At 42.9% G+C, this 20952-nt stretch overlaps 1 protein-coding gene across 1 annotated transcript in view; it reads right to left on the minus strand.

The window, feature by feature from the left end:
• UTRN (utrophin) overlaps positions 1–20952 on the minus strand; it is a gene marked incomplete at its 3' end in the record, with an annotated part of 245001 nt that overhangs the window by 74933 nt on the left and 149116 nt on the right. Inside the window, exons 22-28 of the mRNA XM_015421983.1 lie at positions 16076–16288; positions 15242–15355; positions 9714–9860; positions 5541–5711; positions 3571–3750; positions 2285–2419; positions 695–844 (exon numbers count right to left, since the gene is read on the minus strand). Coding sequence (XP_015277469.1) covers positions 695–844; positions 2285–2419; positions 3571–3750; positions 5541–5711; positions 9714–9860; positions 15242–15355; positions 16076–16288 — 1110 coding nt within the window. The remainder of the gene's footprint in view (positions 1–694; positions 845–2284; positions 2420–3570; positions 3751–5540; positions 5712–9713; positions 9861–15241; positions 15356–16075; positions 16289–20952) is intronic.

The raw sequence follows: 20952 nt of genomic DNA on the forward strand, positions 1-20952 counted from the left end.
CAAGAGCCTCTCGCTGAGGCTCAAAGAGAAGAGCGCAAATGGTGGCTTGAAACTCACCATCAAAAAAATGAAGATCATGGCATCCAGCCCCATCAATCCTTGGCAAATAGAAGGGGAAGTCATGGAAGCAGTGACAGACTTTACGTTTCTAGGATCCAAGATCAGTGCAGACGGTGACTGCAGCCATGAAATTAAAAGAAGTGCTGGAGAAGACTCTTGAGAGTCCCTTGGACTGCAAGGAAACCGAATCAGTCAATCCTAAAAGAAATCAACCCTGACTGTTCCCAGGAAGGACAGATACTGAAGCTGAAGCTCAAATACTTTGGCCACCAAATGAGAAGGAAGCACTCACTGGAGAAGACCCTGATGCTGGTAAAGATTGAAGGAAAAAGAAGAAGGGGACGGCAAAGGATGATATGGTTAGACAGTGTTATCGATGCAATGAATGTGAAGAGTAAACTCCGGAGGATGACTGAAGACAGGAGGGCCTGGCGTGATGTGGTCCATGGGGTCGCGAAGAGTCGGACTCGACTGTGCAACTGAACAACAACAACAACAACAAATCAGTCAAAAGCAGTCCCAAATAAATCTATTGTGTACTAATGATTTCTGTCAGCTACTTACAGGTAGTTCAAACCTATTCAAAGTTATTGAAAACAGATGATTCCTCCAACATATAAATACAAATTCTTACCAAATGGCTCAGTTCTTCATAACGAGCATTGAAAGCTTCCAATTTTTCACTGATGATTTCATCAAGAATCCCTCCATCAATCAATGTTTGACCAAGTTCCCGAATCTGAGTTCGATTATCAGCTGGATGGCGCAGGACAGATTCCAGTGACTAATGAGAAGAAAGTTAAACCAAAGTTTGGGTGTTGATAGTCCAGCTATCATAATGTACTGTGACTGACATGTCATCCCAGCATTTTAGAACAAAACACAACATGTTCATCAGCAAAAGTTGAAGCACCTTACCACATTCTGCAGTTATTGTAACTGCCAATTAAACAAAAATGTTTACAAGGGATAGCACAAAAGATATCTCTATCAATAAAGCAAAACAGGGACCTTTTCTGCATGCTGGTGTTATTCCTGATTTTCTTGGGTGTCAATCCAGAAGCACTGGAATCAATTTAGACAGGGTTTTTCTGCATGTCTGCCCTCCCCATGCATGTTTACAGTTGTGAAGACAGTTTATTTTGTTCTGCATGTGGCTTAAATAATGAGAATTATCAAGGGTGGGTACTGTCATCATCAGTATTGTTATCAGTGGTGTCACAGCACACACACCCTTTTTTAAAAAAATGCCCCTAACATATCAATATAACACTATAATGTTGTACATTGAAGTGTAGCATAGTTCAAACAGGTACTCCAAATTCCCAGCTTTCATTTTTTTAAAAAAGTAAGTCTCTAGCTCTTTCACTCATGGAGCTTTACAGAAAAAGGTATATCTCCATGAGGGAATGGGTTAGAGACTTATATGTTGTAAAAAATAAATACTGGGATTTCATAGAACCTGCTTAAACTACCATTAGAGACTACAGTATTATATCAATATTTTAGGGCCTTTAAAAAAAAAAAAGTGAAATAACTGTCCCAGGGGAAGAGAGGGAGTGGTTTAACAATGATGACAGTCCTATCATTGAAAAGTGGGCTGCATGTGGGTGGAAGTGGGCAGGACAGAGAAAACCAATCGAAACACTACACCCTATGAAAAGCTGATTCAAAATCAGTTTCCAGAAAAACCTCATGGTAAAACCAGACTAAAAAATTGGGGGGGGGGGGGGAAGAGTGAAAACTAAAGGCACAAAAATGCATGAAAAAATCAGGAGATAAACCAAAGTGCTTTGGGGGCAGAACTGATTTAAAAAACCACCAGCAACAACTATGTCTCTTTGATGACAGCAATCTCAAACAAAGAGTGCTGCATTGGCACAATGTTTTTTTTAATCATTCCCTTAAATTGCTACATGCTATGAAGCTTCCAGGCAGCCACTAAGGAGAAATAAAGCTAATGTAAAGAAAGGGATTTCAATATGAGCAAACAGGAGCAGAACGAATAAGCATTTTCACTTACTTCTTTGCTGCTGAATATTTGACTCAGTCCTACAGAAAAGTTGTTAATCATTATAAAGGCTAAGATGAGCCATTTATTCATTATAGCCATGCTCTCTTTGAATATAGGAAAAGAATATTTGATCATCTTTTAAAAGAAGCCCATATAGATTTGCTATCTTTTCCCTGGGTACAGATTAACTTTATACATTGTCCACAGTACCTCTAAGGCCTCATTGACAGCATCTGCTTTATCTGGCAAGTTTTCTGTGCTTTTCATCCTATCGTCCAACGTATTCAGCCAAGCTGTTTCTAGGTCCAGATAGTGGAGTAACTCAATCCAGCATGACCATACTTCCTGAGGGTAAACAGTGTGGGAGGGACTTTATTACTTTTCGAAAATTCACATTCAATGTAGTGAGGCACTGCAAGTTAGTACTCAAAATAGTGCTCTTCATCAACTAGTGAAATCATCACTGACTACAACTGTCCAGTATTAGAAAATCCAACCGCATTATTACCCCCTCTTATCTGCGCCATTTTCTTTTCTCCATGCTCACTTTCCTTGGGACAGAGAAAGGGACTCAGCTGTCACTCTAATTTAGACATTCTCTACTCCATTCTTTACTCCAATGAATACCCAAAGTGGCTTACAAGAAATAAATTTTAAAAATGAAGATAAAAAACGAAGTACAATACAAATAGAACAAAGACAATAAAAACAACAATAAGTCACTCTAGCCTCTATATAAACCATCGTGTGAATCTCTCTTTTGGAAGAAAAGTCACTAAGTGCAGCCTGTGGAGATGTGATGGAAGGGAATGTCAAAAACATGGTAGATATAGACAAATCATATGAAAATTAATTTGAGAATTATTAATACTGAATGCTGACTTTCATGAACATTTCTTTTGCTTTGAAAGAGCATACTAGCATCTCTACTGTCCAATGCATCATAGAACTATGGTGCATTCTCTCTGATGTTAGACAAACTGGTATAAGTTTATTCTGCCCAGTACAGAGAGGTTATTACACAAATAGCATATTCAGGGAGTTCTTCTCAGAGGCAAATCCCATACTATTCAATGGGGGATACTCCCAGGAAATTATCCTTAGATTGCAACATAGGTTCTTGCCGTCTAAAAATCAGCATTAGGAGTCAACTTTAAAATTGTCAATGTAAACAAAAAAATTAAACTCCTGATTAATAGAAGTATTAAAAAACACTAATTGTATGCTTTGAATTTCAGTTGCCTTGCTTTGTGAATATGTACCAAATGCAGTTAATTGTTGGAAGCAGTTCATAAGAAAAAGCCTGGGAATAATCCTTTAGAACCAGAGTATTTCAAAATATGGGCATTATACAAGACACTTTTAATTCATGTTCTAAAGAAAAAGCACAACACTGAAGTCAAGTTTGTTTATGGGGAAAGAGCCTTTTACCTGTCTGTTTTACACAGGTTCATGATAGGATATGGATATGTGAAAGGGTACACTATGGGACATACCTCCAAAGTGTGGCATTTCCCCCGAATCCTATTGCAGAGAAGTTGGTAATTCTCCAGCACAAGGTTAAGTTCACTTGTTAAGTCTTGACCACCAGATGGCAGTTTAGCAGCTAGCATCTTGATATTGTCTTTCAGAATCTTCACCCGCACTTCTTTCTGCAGCACATCCTCTTTTGCTCTCTGATTAAAGAAAGCAAATGCTGACCAAACTGAACCTCACTCAAGGGTGTTATGGCTGTCACACAGAAAGTAAGTCTCCACAACTAATTAAATTACTCTGATAAAACGCGAACTATTATTTCCAATTTTATTATAATAAAAGTGACCATCAAGGGAGCTCACAGGTTCTATAAAATCCCACTGGAGCTCTATTACATTCCTCATACATTTGTATCTTTGGTTGCAATAATCTAACATTAAGGTAGAAGAAATACTGCTGAGCAAAGAGCATGCCAAGGGCTGAGAAGAAAAAACAGCAGCAGCCTGAGCCACTCAGAATCATCAAATTTCACAAAACTTGTAACCTTGATCCACTTTCTCCTTCCCCTTTTTACACTGGTATCTTTATCCTTTCCTCCAAGCAGCTCAAGAATGCACAGCATGATTACCATATTTTACTCACATAACCACCCCAAATTACCCTGAGCAACTATCTGCTTAAGACCATCAAGTAACGTTTACTGCCATGTAAGCACTTGAACCCAAGTCTTTCCAGGCAAGGACACCAGTTCCTATCCTGTACTAATTCTAGACACTGATGCTCCACCCACAGCCGCCAGCTTAATGGAGGTCCCAGGAGGCCCACAAGCCACTCTGTTTGGAAGCTCCCATTAAATTGCAGGGGGATGCTGCTCTCTATTGGGGGAGAGCCACGTATGGAAGCAGCCCAAGAAATCCAGAGCTGGCCATACTTCCCAGCATACATGGACAATCTGTGATTTCTCTTTAAATGTGTCAATTAATGAATATGTACTAAAAGATAAAAGGTAACGGGGTTCTGTGCGCCTTGGTGCTTAGTCATGCCGGCCACACGACCAAGGAAATGTCTTCAGACAGCGCTGGCTCTTCAGCTTGGAAACAGAGATGAGCACCGTAACCCTAGAGTTGGATTCGACTGGCTTTCGAGCAAGGGAACCTTTACCTTTTTTACTAAAAGATTACTGTAAGTATAGTGACAAAAATATAAAAAGTTCATGTTTTTATATTCATAATGTTGTAAATCAAATTAAATGAAAAGTGCATTAAGTCAGCTCTTACAGCTTATGCTTCATTTCCAGTTTTCTCATAAAACAACCTTAAATATGGAAAAATTAAGTCAGCGAACAAGCATAAGTGGAAGCAAATGAGAATGTCAGCTGTAACAAACAGAACAGTTATATAATCATTACAGTAGGCTATGCCCCTGTTGTAATTTTTTTCAGAGTAACTTGGCTACTTCAGTATTGGCCATATCTTTCTAATTTACCTGAAATCCATGCTGAGCCAACATGTAGCAAGATGGGCCATAGGCAGGTAGGTATATAACTCGGCTTATGCAAGCTTCTCCTAAACACTATGCCATAGGCTGAACCAACAGACCAAGCTAGGCAAATGGTATCGTCAGCATATATATTTGCATCCTGCTCCCAAAGTGCAATTATAACACTTTATAATTCAAGTTCTATTTCTTCCTAGTACCAAAAGTTTAGACATGGCTCCACATACATGCTTGCTTATCTAACTACAACACGTTAGAGAAGAGCATTATCTTTAAAGCCTAACAATTTCGTCCCCTCGTATTCACTCAGTTTCCAAAGATGGGTAGCCTATTTGAATTTTTTTTACATTTTAAGCTAATGTTTTAAAAGCATGTTCTAGAAACCCACAACTACTTAATAAAAAGTTATGCCTTGATTAATAATGAATAGTATAAACTCAAGCTTAGTGACTCAAAAAACTTAATAAAGCCAAGCTTTTCTATTATTTCTTACCTTCATTTCCTCTACTGCATTTTCCAGCTCATCTGGAGTCTTGTATTCAAAATCTCTCTCCAAATATTCCTCTTCAGCTTGAGCCAGCCATTCTTGCATCTCTGCCAAATCTTTCTTTAGGTTTACAGCTTTTTCCTGACTCTCCGATAACTGATTTTTCTGACTAATGATCTAGCAAGTCAACAAAAGACAGACCAGTGGACATTACTATTAAAAATTGTTTGCATCATTGCAAGTAGGCCTTAAGAAAGACTCAAATGAGGGGAAATATAAAACATCAGAGCACTGAAACTTTTAGCAGCTGAATTTTCAGATGGCATTTTCTTCTTAAAAGATGGATGGAATTATCAAACATTAATTAGAAAGTGATGTTTTTCTACTATTGTAAACCAAAATCTTATCGCTGCTTGTTGAGGAAGATGTACTTGAAGGCTATTTTAGCTATTTTCAGACACGTATTATAGTTTCAAGTACAAACAAATTCATTGTTGTAAATCATCACAGTGTGAAAACAACCATCCCATTGTATGGTGATGACCACATTGATTCTTGTTCCAGGTATTTAGGCCCAAGAAAAAAAGAAGAACTACTGTTTAACAAATGTTTACAAAGATCAACATACCCATCACAAACACTGACAAGAGTTCTAATTTAATCTGGAGAAGCCACTGGTTAAAAGACCTGAATTTTGAAGGACAACATTTAAGGGAATGAAGGAAGAGAAACATTCATATGAGGGAGGGGAGGGGAGGGGAGGAGAGGAGAGGAGATTGGATTTATACCCCGCCCTTCACTACCCGAACGAGACTCAGAGCAGCTCCCTTTCCTTTCTCCTCCTCACAACAGACACCCTGTGAGGTAAGTGGGGCTGAGAGAGCTCTCTCAAGAACTGCCCTTGAGAGAACAGCTCTGAAAGAACTCATGATTGACCCAAGGTCACACCAGCAGCTGCATGTGAAAGAGTGGGGAATCAAACCCGGTTCTCCAGATTAGAGTCCACACTTTTAACCACTACACCCAGGCCTCAGATGGGGCCGGAGCTCCCCGGTACTACGCTCCGGCAGTGAGGTGCTGGGGGGCGGGCACATGTCAAAGCCCCGCCCCTGCTGCCAGCCACCCTCTGCTTCCCACTTCATTTAATCGCAAGAGGCGGCAGAAGCAGTAAGGTGAGTAGGCTTCCTCCCCCACCCATCCCTCCTTGCTTTCTCTCCCCCCCTTCCCCCCCCGCCTGGGGCCACTCCACATGGCCCAGGCAAGCCCTCCCAGCCCCATCATCCATCTTCCCGGAGCCAGGTGCTCCAGGAAAGATATCCCCCTCCCAGTTCCTGCCTGCCTTGGGCTGCTCAGCGCAGCCCAGGCAAAGACCCACCCCCATCCTAAGCTTTCCCGGAGCCACGCGCGCCGGGAAAGATCTCTCCCCCCCGTCCCTGTCTGCCGACCCCCCCCCCCCTTCCCGGCGCGCGCCACGACAGGAGTATTTCAAGGGCACATTAGCGGATCAGCCTACAGCTGCTGCTGCTGTAGCATCCTGGGAGCTGACAGTCCACTGATGCTCAAAGGTCCCATATCCCAGACATTTTCCTTCACAACAACCACAAACAAACAAACAAAAAGTCCTTGGAAAACACCTCCCCCCGCAAATCTCCTGCAATACTGCATGGAGCGAGAGGGTGACCGTTTTTGGAAAGCTTTCAGTAAGCATAGCCTCGCTTTTGAACTCTTCCCGATTCAAGCCAGAAAATTTACACTTCGGGGGCTATTTGAAATGTGTTTTGTGCCGTGGCCAAAGGGCTTCGACCAACAGCCCACATGGGTGGCAGAGCTTGTTTTCCTAGAAAACAATAAAGTCTCAGAGAAAACTGGGGATTTTTTTTTTCCCTCGGGTGAATTTCAAGTACCTCCATCGCGAACGTGGCAGCTCTCAAATCCCCCCCCCTTTTTTTACAGGAAATGCAGGAGCAACCGGAGAGCTCAGCTGGAGCTGCAGCTTCCCCGCCTCCTCCTCCTCCTCCCCCTCCCGCGAGCAGTGGCTTTTAATTTTCAAACGCGCTGCAATTGCTTGGTGTGGTTTCAAGCACAGGGTTGCCATCCTCCCTGCTGATGACTTGAAGTTCTGAAGATTTGTATGTTTTGGGGCTCTGAAGCAACACATGCTACCAGAAACACACTTGACAAAGTGGCTGCATTCTATAGAGTGTACAAAAATATGACACCCCCCCACAAATAAATTACTTGACCAATTATTCCAGCAGACCCCATCAAAGTGGTGTGATCACAACAATGCCTGTCCATTTAATGCACAGCAAGTGTACTACTAAGAAAGCAATCCTGTTCAGAGTTACTCCATTAAAATTACTGGGCTTAGACTGGAGTTACTCTGCAAAGGACTGCCCTGCTAGTTCACCAAGTATCAGCAGATATGACGTTTCTACCTTAAAGTCAGATTAGACTCCCAGGGTGCCCCTTTTGAGGATCTGGATTATGCAAGAACATGCCTAAAGGAAGATGTGATTTTGTCAAGGGATTACCCTCCCTCTATCATGTAACAGCCTCCCCTTCTCCTCTGTGACCCCACCCCCACCCCACATAGACATGCCCATCCTCTGCATTTTTGTCTTAATTCAGGAAAGATGCCTCCAGAGCAAACTAATTTACGCAGTAGCCAAATTGCTCACTCATAGCTTTAATGCCAGTCGCTCACAAAGGAGCATCCCGGGATGTGATATCAGAGTCATGTGACAGGAAGAGGGGGAGCTGGACCATAACCAACAGACCGAAAGGGCCAAAGACAAGAAACAAAAAACAGTCATCAAGAGGTTTATTTTAGTGATAAATGAAACAACAGTTGGCACCCTGGAGGATTCCTCTTTGCTGCTGGCGTGACGTCACCCTACCATCCTGCTCTTCTGGGTTGAAGACCACAACTCTAGATCATTGGGTTTTGTTTAGGCAAAAATTAGCGAATGTGATTTTGCTGTTGTTCTGGATTCAGACTTGTCAACATTATTTATTTAAAAATGGATAACCTGCTTTTTCTCTCTAAAACTGACCTTGTTGTGGCTGACAAAAATAACACTAAATAGCAGTGAACTATAACAGGGAGGAAGGCTGCCAGTCAAACAGAAAAGGAACACTAAATCACCTCAGCCATCAATGCCAAGGAGAATAAAAATATATTGACCTGGTATCCTGGTATCCTCCCTCTTTACCTGACATGGGTGGTTTGCTTGTTTTCCCCCACGTGTGCCATCAGATAGGCTCGCCAGCTCTGAGTTGGGGCTTCCTTGGGAGGTTTTTTGGGTGGAGCCTGAGTGGTGGGTGTGGCCTTATGACACACTTCCGGTGATGTCAGGGGGTGTGGCATATGCTAATGAGTTATGCTAATGAGCTCCGGCAGCTCTTTTTCTACAAAAAGACCCCTGACTACACCGAACTTTCAGTCTATAAAGGCATTATACAAACTTGGGCAGAGTTGTATGAAAAGGCAGATCAGATCATCTTCAGCTAACAAATGCAACAAATGTTCATTTTACCTCTTGCACTCCAGTTACACACTTGATAGAGGATATGTCTACATAGATATTATAAACAAAAATAATTTATGCAAATATCTGGTCTTCAGGTGTTTAATTGGCAGTGTACATTAAGAAGGGAACAGAATACAAGAGAGTTTACAACATATATGCTACCTAACATTTAAAGCATTATCCTTCTAATGAAGCCACACTGAAATAATATATTATGCAATACTATTATGTATACAACATTTGCCTTCAAGACTTCAGAAATGTCTCTTATATGCATTCTACTATTCTATATTACACAACTGAAAAATGTCTGAAGCACATTGGTCAGTATTCCCCACCACCACCAGTGAAGATGAAGACTGAGGTGGAAAAGGAGTGAGTCACATAAATCCACCTTGCCCCTCAACCAAAGCTTACAATTTCAGCTACAGTGCTGCATCAGTAGTTTAAATTGGCTTATTATTTTCAGGTGGATTTTTTTGGTCTTATTGTAAGATTATTGCAGAAGTCGAAAGTTCCTTTTGCGATCGCTATATCACTACCAAACTTTATCCATGTTACGTGCACAATAAATCTACTACTATGAATACCGACTGACAATCTAGATAACGCATAAAACAAAAAAGAAATACAACCAATAACGAACCTGTTTGCTCAATTTTTCCCACAGCACTTGGATATCTGTCAGCTTAGAATTCACCGAAGCATGTACAGGCTGGCTTCTTAAACTGGACTCTATCTCTTTCATTCCTTTTAGAGACAGCTCCGTCTTTTCCATTTCAGTAACAAGCAGCTGAACAGAGGGAGAAAAAAAATGTTTACAATAATTTTCTTTCAGCATGCAAGCTTATTTACTGCCTATTTTTGTTTATTTACTACATATATCCTGCCCATCCTCCAAGAAGCTCAAGGCAGCATACATCCTATCACCTGCTCTATTTTACTCTCACAATAACTCTGTGAGGTAGGCTAGACTGAGTGTGACTGTGACTGACTCAAGGCCACTCAGCAAGCTTTACGGCAGAGTTGGGATCTACACCTCCCAGATTCCAGAGCCATCCTGTGGCTGCCAATGCCATTGTAGAAGCAACTGTCATTCTCTAAAAATGGCTGTTAGGCCCCTATCCAGATAGTGTGTGTGGCCCAGTGGCCCAGGAACTCTTGTTCCCTGCCCCCCAATCCCTTGGCAGTTTCAGCCCTTGAAAAGGTGTGGGGGAGATTAAAAAGAGCTCCTGGAGCCACCATGCCACATGTCAGCAGTCATGGGATAAGAGGACAAGTCCTTGTGTGGATTAAAAGCTGGTTAATTAACAGGAAACAGAGAGTGAGTATAAATGGGCAGTTTTCATAGTGGAAGGTAGTAAGCACTGGGGTACTGCAGGGCTCAGTACTAGGTCCAGTGCTTTTTAACGTGTTCTTTTATGATTTGGAGTTGGGAGTAAGCAGTGACGTGGATAAGTTTGTGGATAACACCAAGTTGTTCAGAGCAGTGAGAACCAGGGAGGACTGTGAGGCACTCCAGAGGGATCTGTCAAGGCTAGGCAAGTCAGCATCAATGAGGCAAATGAGGCTCAACATGGGCAAGGGCAAAGTAATGCACATTGGAGCCAAAAACCATAACTATAAATATAGGGTGATGAGGTCTAAACTGGTGGTAACTGACCAGGAGAGAGATCTTAGTGCCATGGTAGATAACTCACTGCAAATGTCGACTCCGTGTGTGACCGCAATAAAAAAAGGCAAATGCTATGCTGGAGATTAGAAGGCAACTGAAAACAAATCAGATAGTATCATACTGCTCCTGTATAAATTTATGGTGCAGCCTCATTTGGGATACTGTGTACAGTTCTGGTCACTGCACCTCAAAAAAGATATTACAGCACGGGAAAAGGTACAAAAAATGGCTACTAAAATGGTTGAGGGGATGGAACCACCTTCCCTATGAAGAAAGGGCTCATTAGCATGGAGGAATGACAACTGAGGGGTGACACAATAAGAGGTTTACAAAATTATACATGGGATAGAGAAGGTACAGAAAGAAGTACTTTTCTCTCTTTCTCACAATACAAGAACTCATGGGCACTCAGTGAAATTAATGATCAGTAAAGGAAGTACTCCTTCACCCAAACGGAAATTAACATGTAGAATATTAGCCACAAGATATATATGGAACACTATGTCTGGGGCAGTGATGCTCTGTATTCTTGGTGTTTGAGGGGCAACACTTGGAATGGCTTCTGGAGTTCTGGCCCCACTGATGGACCCCCTGATGGCATCTGGGTAAAATTTCAGCCTCTGTGTGACACAGAGTGTTGAACTAGATGGACCATTGGCCTCATGCAACATGGCTTCTCTTATGTTCTTATATCTGATCCAGATCGGAGACTTGTGATAATTGTTTAAAAACTACAAATTATTTTAAAATGGTGGCAGGCACCACCATCGCATTTAGTTTTGCTCCCAGTCTCACACATGAACCACTACACCAAGCTGGCTCTCTTTTTCAAAGGCATTACACAATTTTTTTTTAATTCTTGCTACATATAATTCTACAATACTTATTTTATGTATATTTTATTAATCAACACATATGATAACATGCTTTTAGTATCCAGCAATGGCTTTAATCCATAAAGCTTCTTTGGGGTATGTCTGGGGGCAAAGACACATATAGAAGAATGTCTATTTTTCCAGATTTGAACAGCAAACTTCCTACATTACTGTCCTGATGCAAATAGTATACAATTTCTTGAATCGCAAAGTTCGTTTGTCGTGTGGTATATTCAACTACTGGAGTCATCTTTACAGCTCTATAGATTTGGGGCAACATCTGCTTCAGGAAAGATCTCATAGGAAAGCCCCCAAAGTCCAGTGCCACATTTATTCTAGTTTCATCTTTGTGTTACAAATTACAAAGGAATGCTTTCAGTCATCTGTAAGAACCTCACACAACATACCAGTTACTGTTTAGGATTTAAAGACCTGAACAGCCACTTTTGCATCTTAATCAAAACAGCAGAAACCTATACCACAAAAGTAAAACTCAACTATAATATCCGTCGAAACATCAGCAACCTATACTTTGAAAGGGACTTTCCAGAACAGTTTGTGATATAGTTTGGGGTTTCTACTATCAAAATTAAAGTGTCACTAAAGTAGCTCTTCAGATCCCAGCTATAATAGCTTCAGTTGGATATTATATCAGTAACAATACCCTACATTTTAGATACATCATCAAATTTTTAAAAATTATCTAGATTTCTCTTTTGAACAAACTGACAGTAATTTTAATAATCCTAGCCTCGTCACACTCTATTATACATGCAAAGACCCATACCCATCTATATATAGATATAAAAGAAAGTCCCCTCACCGTAAAATCAACGCCCAGGCCAAAACCTTGGACCTAGAAACATGAAATTTGGGGAGAGCACTCCTACCATGATATAGATGCTCACTAAGAAGGGATTTTTAGAAATTCGACCCCTACAGGGGTCAAAAGGAGTAAAATGTGCTCCCCCCATTGCTTCTTATGTGGCTGCCAGACTGCTGCCTCCTTGCACCCCCCACTCTCTGATTGGTCAGCTGCAGAGCTCAGTGTTCTGAGGTTTTAAAAAGTTACAGGAGACTGCAGATAGCTAATAACAGTTGAGGAAATCAGGAGTTCCCAACAACCACCTGTGAGGTACAGCAGTGCTGCTGGCCCAGCCTCCCAGATGGCTTCCAACTCACTCCCCCCACCTCCTATACCTGACAGGCAGCTGTCAGGTGCAGCTGCAGATATAGGATGCTTAAAGCCATCAGAGAGCCTGCCCAAGCAGTAATGCCTTAGTGATCCTACCAGCCCAGCCTCCACAGTGGCTTCTAATACTCCTCCCCCCTCCCCCTCCAACACTGCCTGTCAGGTGTAGGAGAGGAGGTGGGATGCTTACAACCATTGGGGAGGTTTGCTCAGCAGGATTGCCTTAGTACTGCTGCTGCCCCAGCCCCCCAGATGCCTTTAAAAACAATCCCCCCCAACACCAGACAGGCGGGTGTCTCTCAGGTGTAGGAGCAGAGCCAGGGTACTTTAATCCATCAGGGGTGCCACCCCAGCAGGATTACTTTAGCAATGCTCTTGGTCTAGCCTCACCAATGGCTTTGGCCACACTCCCACCCACTAAGGAAATGCACCCCAAATTTGTAGAAAAGTGGTTTCCTTTATTAGGTTATTTAACTTCTTACCATGTGGGTTCTAGAAAATTGGTTCATATGAACTTGCTTAATATCTGCTTGCTCGGATAGTGTTTTGAATATGTAGTTCTGTCCCACTTCTTAAATGTAACATAAATGAGAAGCATTAAAGGGGGGTATCCCCTCCCCCAAATTCAATGCCCAGGACAAGAAACCCAATGCCCTGCACCAAGAAACCCAAAATAAGGAGAGTGCATTCCTACCATGACACCAACCCCCCCATGATTTCTGAGAAACATAACCCCTAAGGGGGTAAAAAAGGGGCAAAATGTCTTCCCCGAATTGTTTTCCATGTGCCTGGCAGGCTGCTGCCTCCCCCCCCCCTGGATTGGTCATGAGGACAGTTACAGAAATCAGCTAAAGACTCATGAATAGACATTTTTCAAAAAAGCCAGCATGGCAATTGAGTTAATGAATGTTCATGGGGACATAGTAAAGGACATTTCTAGGAGCCATTTCGATGCGTGCCTCCCTCATGAACCTGAAGAAATGTCCACCACATCACCAGTCCCTCACACCAACTCCCCCTCACACCTCTCACCTCTTACTGCCCCCAAGAAAGCCCCTGGTAAACCTTGAACCAGATACAAAAATGCTACAAGGAGTAGGCAACTTAGGAATGTGGCAAAGACATTTGCACATAGTACACCTGAGGGGCTCAAGTGGTTAAGACGCTGAACTGCAGGCTGTGGAAGGTCAGTAGTTCAGCAGTTCGAGCCCCGGGTGCCGCATGATGGAGTGAGCTCCCATCTCTAGTTCCAGCTCCTGCCAACCTAGCAGTTCGAAAGCAAGAAATTGCAAGTAGATAAATAGGTACCACTTCGGTGGGAAGGTAACAGCGTTCCATGCGCCTTGGTGTTTAGTCATGCCAGCCACATGACCACGGAAACGTCTTTGGACAGCGCTGGCTCTTCGGCTTTGAAACGGAGATGAGCACCGCAACCCTAGAGTCGGATTCGACTGGCTTTCGAGCAAGGGAACCTTTACCTTTACCTTTACTTACACCTTAGGAGCACTGAGCTGCGCAGGCCAAGTACAAGCAAGATCACCCTGAGGTGCTCAGAACAACACAGTATCCATATGAGCAATAAATCCAGGAACACTAGAAGAGAGGCCATCACTTTCGTGGAAGGTGGCAGGAGTTGACTTAACAGACAACTGCCTCTTAAATGGACAGTTCTATGTAGCCTGCTCCAGAGTAAGCTCACCAAGCAGCCTGGTGATCCTAGCACCTGAGGGCAGACCCACCAATATTGTCTACAGAGAGATCCTTCAGTAGAGAGGGAGGAAAGTACATAAGTCTCACTTCATTTTTTACACTACAATCTTCTCCATTAGAATTCCTGCAACAAACGTTACATTTCAAACTTCAAATCATCAGTATTATAACTGGATTTACGGAACTTAAATACTGTAGCAAAGCACGGGTATCAGGCTAGTACTAGATATAGTCTTATTTACATTCTTAAAGTAGTTCAACAGGCCTTATGTATTTTGAAAAATTACCTTTTGAACAAAATGTCACTAAAGTAAAACCTCCTAGCATTTTGAATTAATGCCAAACGTATCAAATAAATTCTGCAATTCGTACACAGCTGGGGTAAAATTTAAATAATTTCAAGGTCATTCTGAAGGGTATGTAAACAAAGTGTTCAGGATTGCAGCATGCCCCCTTCTCTGTAAGAACTCTACATTTATAACATGGGACAGTACCCACATTGTATCAACGAGCTATCTGAGAAACCTGTCAAGAATTTTTGAAGCAAGGTTCAAAAGCCACACTTCATTGTTAAAAAGAATATAAACATACCTTACCTACCATTTTCCTTTGTTGACTACAAGAAGAAAGCTTTATAGGATGGTCTACATGCAATGCTTACAAAGAGACCCAGAATACCAAATGATGAATAAGCAACACTACAGATTATCGGAAGAATTTACCATGCATTGATCCAGCTGCCTTTGAAGTCCTTCAGGATCCCTTTGGATGTTCTGCTCTTTCATTAAGAAGTCTTTTACACTATCCAGCCACTTTTGAACCAGTTTTGAATCAGTCTGAAATTAAGTAAAGTTAAGAAATATTAAGAACTGTGATGAATGACCTAGAGAAAAATAATATTTGGTAACATGGAAAAAAGTAGTAATTACACTGTTTGAAGCCATTTTCTTTGAACTTTTAAAAATCCAACCATAGACTCAAAGAACCAAACTTTTGAGAGATTATGGCTAGAGGGATGGAAATTCAAGTCATTGGAAGGCTTATGACTTTCAGTCTTATTTTGCTGTCTCTGTAATGCCTTCTTGCTCATATTTTATCATACCATGTATTTTATAGATATGCCATTAAAGGTATTTGATTTGATTTGATTAATATAATTAAATTTATCCTTTGCATGAAACAAAACAAATACTTTTTTGCAAGAACAAATTATACCAAGAATATACAGAAGTGATTTTCTGAAGAGGAATCATTCCCATCAATAGGAGCAATGGAGCCAAAATTGAAATCCAAGCACCAACAAATCATCAAGCAAGCTTTTTTTTTTTACTCTTAGATCCCACAAACACAGAGACCAATCCACAGCAATCAGTATATGCTGCCCCAGTATGACCAACCCCCATAACAGTAATGACACCTTTTGAAAATCACTTCCACAATAATAAACATTACAATCTGCTGCATCACAAAAACATCAGGATAGAAAGACAATATACCATCAATTTAGGTGTTTAAATAAATAATTTTAAAATAAATCTAGATCATTAAATACTTGCCTCAAATACTCTTAGCTTGGAAGTAGTTTCTTCCAGCAAGTGAACATCTTTAGAAACCTTCATTTTCAACTTGTCCCTGCACCCCTGCAAACATTTTAATTCTTGCTTGTAGATCTTTGATTTATCAGCAGAAATACTTTTCTCCAAGACCTGTGTGTCTGCAACAAGTCTATCTATAATAGTTTTCTGATTTTCTAGAGTCTCATCAACTGCCTGTTGAGAAAGCACCACAACAATACTTTTAAAAATTGCACAAGAAATGGGAACTGTATGATCAATATAATGGTATAGTGCCTTTGTACATACCACAAACCATCAAAAGAATTATTGATGAAGGAATTGGTCTCTGCATCAGCCCAGTGTGTTGCCCCTTACCAAAGTGAGATGGGACTTTAATAGGAATGAATCAACACAAAATTTAGGGGTTGGATATTTCATATTTGAAGTACACAAACATCCAAGGCTTCTCCTCCACCCCCTCTTACATATCTGCGTGTTCCCACTGCAGACCAGCTCAAAAATAGGACAATTATATGATAAACTGAGGGGAAAAATATTGGTAGAAAGACAATATGCCATCCAAATATGCCATCCAGATATGGAAGCTACCTGTGGCATGGAAAGATTTCAAGTTAGACAAAAGGACATACAGAAAGGCATCTGGACACACGGGCAGGGTGTTCAATGTGCCAAGTGAGAGAAGCCTGTGTGTAAGATGCACAAGTGGCTTGTAAGTCTTCTTTTATCTGACTGAAGCAAGAATCATTACACATAGAAACACTGGGAAAAGAGAACAGAAACAGAACATGGTAACTGATTGTCTGACTGTCCTATCCCTCTTGCCTCACAAAAAACAAACAAAACACAGCTACTGATAGTTTGGAATGTGCAAAAAAAAACCCAGTATTTTTCAGGTTCAGGTATATTTTCGGGATTTTTGGGGCTCAGCAGCGTCAGATAGCCAGATAAATACCCCAGCTGATATCCATCTGAAAAAAAATACCCAAAAAATACTGGTAAGGTATTTGAGTGGTGGTGGCTTTGTTTATACCGAGTGCACACCCCTACTGACAGTTGTGCCAGGAAACTAAGCTTACTCCTTCAGGACGCTTCCGCCACCAAAGATCATGGGCACTGAGTGTGTCAGTCTGGTGTGGGAGGCCAGGGAGAATGTGGTGATTTGGCTGGTGTACAGACCACCTAACGCACAAGCTAATAGCCTACCGTCCCTGACGGGGGCCGTATCAGGCTGGGCACTGGAACACCCTAGACTGATAGTCCTGAGTGATTTCAATGTCCATGCTGATGACGCGGCCTCTATTCGGGCAATGGACTTGGTGTCGTCCATGGCGGCACTAGGACTCTCCCAATATGTAATGAACCCCACTCACCAAGCTGGGCACACGTTTGATTTGATTTTCGCGGCAGGGGTAACAGTTGACCAAGTTACTGCTTTGGCAGTCCCATGGCTGGACCACCATGCCCTGAGGGCCCGCCTGAATGTTCCACCCCACCCCTATTTAGGCGGTAAGCATATTTTAGCTCGCCTGCGGAGCCTGACGGACGCAGTGCGGCTCCAGATGGCTTTATGGGATCCGATGCCCCCTGGTGGCTTGTTGGATGAGCTTGTAGAGGACTGGCATAGCCAGCTCTCTGCAGCCATTGATGAGATCGCTCCCCGGCGCCCTCTGCGCTCTCGCTCTAGGCTTTCACCCTGGTTTACCCAGGAGCTGCAGCTTATGAAGCTAGAGCTGAGACGGCTAGAGAGATGGTGGAGCCATTCTCATGACCAAGCTACAAGAACATCTTATAGGACATTTATGAGATCCTATGAGATGACAGTCAAAGCCGTGAAGGGACAGTACTACGCAGCTACAATTGTATCCGCGAGCTCACACCCAGCCCAACTGTTTAGAACGATTTGGTCTATAACAGCTCTACCAAAGGGCAGACCAAATGTTAGGGAATTGGACATTGGCTGCGAGACATTTCTGAGCTATTTCGTGGATAAAGTCTTGGAGCAGCAGTCCAGGAGGCACCCGCTGGAGTGTGGAGTGCCTCAAGGGGCAGTGCTCTCACCGATGCTGTTTAACATCTATATGCGCCCCCTTGCCCAGATAGCCCAGAGGTATGGGCTGGGATGTCACCAGTATGCTGATGACACCCAGCTTTATCTGATGTTGGATGGCCAGTCAAACTCCAGTACTAAAGATCTGGACCGGGCATTACAGCCTGTGGCTGGTTGGCTCAGATTGAGTGGGCTGAAACGAAATCCGGCGAAGAGGTCTTGTGTGTGGGTCGGGGCGGTTCACGGGTGGTTATCCCACTCCCGACATTCGGTGGGGCACTATTGGTGCCAGCACCGGAGGTTAGGAGTCTGGGAGTGCTCCTGGACTCCTCCTTAACAATGGAGGCCTAGGTAGCAGCCACTGCTAAGTCGGCCTTTTACCATCTTCAACCGCAACGACCTGGCCACAGTGATCCACGCGATGATCACCTCGAGACTAGACTACTGTAACACTCTCTATATGGGGCTGCCCTTGTTGCAAATTCGGAAGCTGCAGCTAGTACAGAACGCTGCGGCCAGGCTGTTGATGGGCCTACCTAGATGGGAGCACATCCAGCCTGTGCTGAAGGCACTGCACTGGCTGCCAATAGCATACCGAATTCGCTTCAAGGTGCTGGTGCTTACCTTTACAGCCCTATATGGCCAGGGTCCGACATACCTGAGGGACCACCTTTCCCCACGTATACCCCAGAGAGCACTGCAGTCAGGGTCACAGAACCAATTGACCCTCCTGGGCCCCAAGGATGCCAGGCTCACTACGACCACGGCCAGGGCCTTTTCAGTGGCAGCTCCTTACTGGTGGAATGAGCTCCCAGAAGAGATCAGGGCCCTGTGGGATCTTTTACAGTTCCACAGGGCCAGCAAGACGGAGCTCTTCCACCAGGCTTTCAACTAAGGAGCCACCCTCACTATTACCATCAACGAGCCCAGCCCTCAGCCTTAACATCTAGCTTATTCCATCGAGCGACTCAGGAAGACCACTGAGCTAGAACTGTCAGCTTGTAAACATCTTTAGTACGCCACCATAAGCAATGAATTGAATGATCGCTAGCACCTCATGGTTTTATAAGTTTCATCTGTATTGCATTGTTTTAAAATGATTTTATATGGTTTTATTGGTATTTTGTGCCAATGTTGTAAGCTGCCCTGAGCCCGCTCATGGGAAGGGCGGGATATAAATTGAATTAATAAATAATAAATAATAAACTAAACATACGGAGCAGAGGTCCATCAGTGGCTATTAGCCACAAGGTATACATAGGAACTCTCAGTCTGGGGAAAGTGATGCACTGTATTCTTGGTGCAACAGTGGGAGGGCTTCTAGTGTCCTGGCCCCACTGCTGGACTTCCTGATGGCACCTGGTATTTTTGGCCACTGTGTGACAGAGTGTTGGACTGGATGGGCCATTGGCCTGATCGAACACTGGCTTCTCTTATGTTCTTATGTTTTTAAAATGGCAAACCCAATTATTAATCTAGTAAATTTTTGGCCCTGGACTGGTCCAGTTACAGCCGCTATCTTTAAACAAAATGGATTTCAAACCCTGATTCTGTGTAGTTTGCCATTAGATATTGTGACTTTTGCTGAGACTGCTACAATATAGCCCCAAGTGATTGTTGTGCAGTCCATGAGGAACATCTAACCTCAAGTAACTGTAAACAGTGGAAAGCCACCTCTTACTATTGAGAGAAAACTTTCAATCAGAGGGGCAACTTGTCTAAAGCTTGTCCAAATAGATTTTTAGTCAATGGGCCCCATAGGCTATAATGGAGAATCAATCTGGGGATATCTGTGGCTTGGGGGGGGGGCTGTTTTTTGCGGTAGGGGGCCCCAATTTTTCTCCCCCCAAGTTTCAAAAAGATTAGACCAGGAGGTCCAATTCTATGGGCCCCAGAAGGAGGTGCCCCATCCTCCATTATTTCCAATGGTGGGGGAAAATGCCTTGTGACCTGAAGCAGAAATCCCTGCGCTGCCTGTTACAATTTTGTGCGCCAGCACCCTGTAGCACAGCTTAGAGGGAACTATGTGCCTAGTAGGTCCTTTACTGGGGACTGTTTTAGAACTATTCTGTAGACTCATGTTTTATTTGCCTATGTATGGCCTGTTTAACTGTTTATATAGATCATAGTCCATATTATTTTTGTAGCCATCTACAATCTTTCTGATGTTTTTATATCCATGCCATTTTCATATATGCCCATGTATCATGCATGAGATTCAATTTGCCTTTGTAGGAGCAGTAATGCCTTTCAATAAACTTCTTAATTCATATCACTAATACTTTTGAGTCTGCATATTCCTACTGACAGTTGCATATCCACTGGGGTGATAAGAACCAGTAGGAACAGAGGCCTTCTGCTTAAAGAGACTGAATTAAACAAGGTTGCACTTACCTGTAACTGTTGTTCATCGAGTGGTCTTCTGTGCAGGCACACATGGGATCTGCGCAGACGCAGGCCAGCCACGGAAAAGATTTGCAAGCTTTCTAATAGACTAGGAGTGCCCCTCCTCCCTCTGGCGCTTTCCCGCCAAAACGCTCACATGACCAGGAGGAAGGGCACTACTCCCTCAGTTCTCTCCATGCCGCCACCGGAGACCCCTAGAAAACTAAAGTTCCAGAGAGTTCACAGCGGGGCAGGAGGGAGGGATGTGTGCCTGCACAGAAGACCACTCGATGAACAACAGTTACAGGTAAGTGCAACCTTGTTTTCATCATCGTGGCTTCTGTGCAGTCCCACATGGGAAGATTAGCAAGATCACTGAGTGAAGGAGGTGGGTGTGAAACTCTCAGAAGGAGACCACCGAGGG

The sequence above is a fragment of the Gekko japonicus genome, unplaced genomic scaffold (assembly GCF_001447785.1).
Source record: "Gekko japonicus isolate JY-2015 unplaced genomic scaffold, Gekko_japonicus_V1.1 scaffold114, whole genome shotgun sequence".
NCBI classification, from domain to species: domain Eukaryota; kingdom Metazoa; phylum Chordata; class Lepidosauria; order Squamata; family Gekkonidae; genus Gekko; species Gekko japonicus.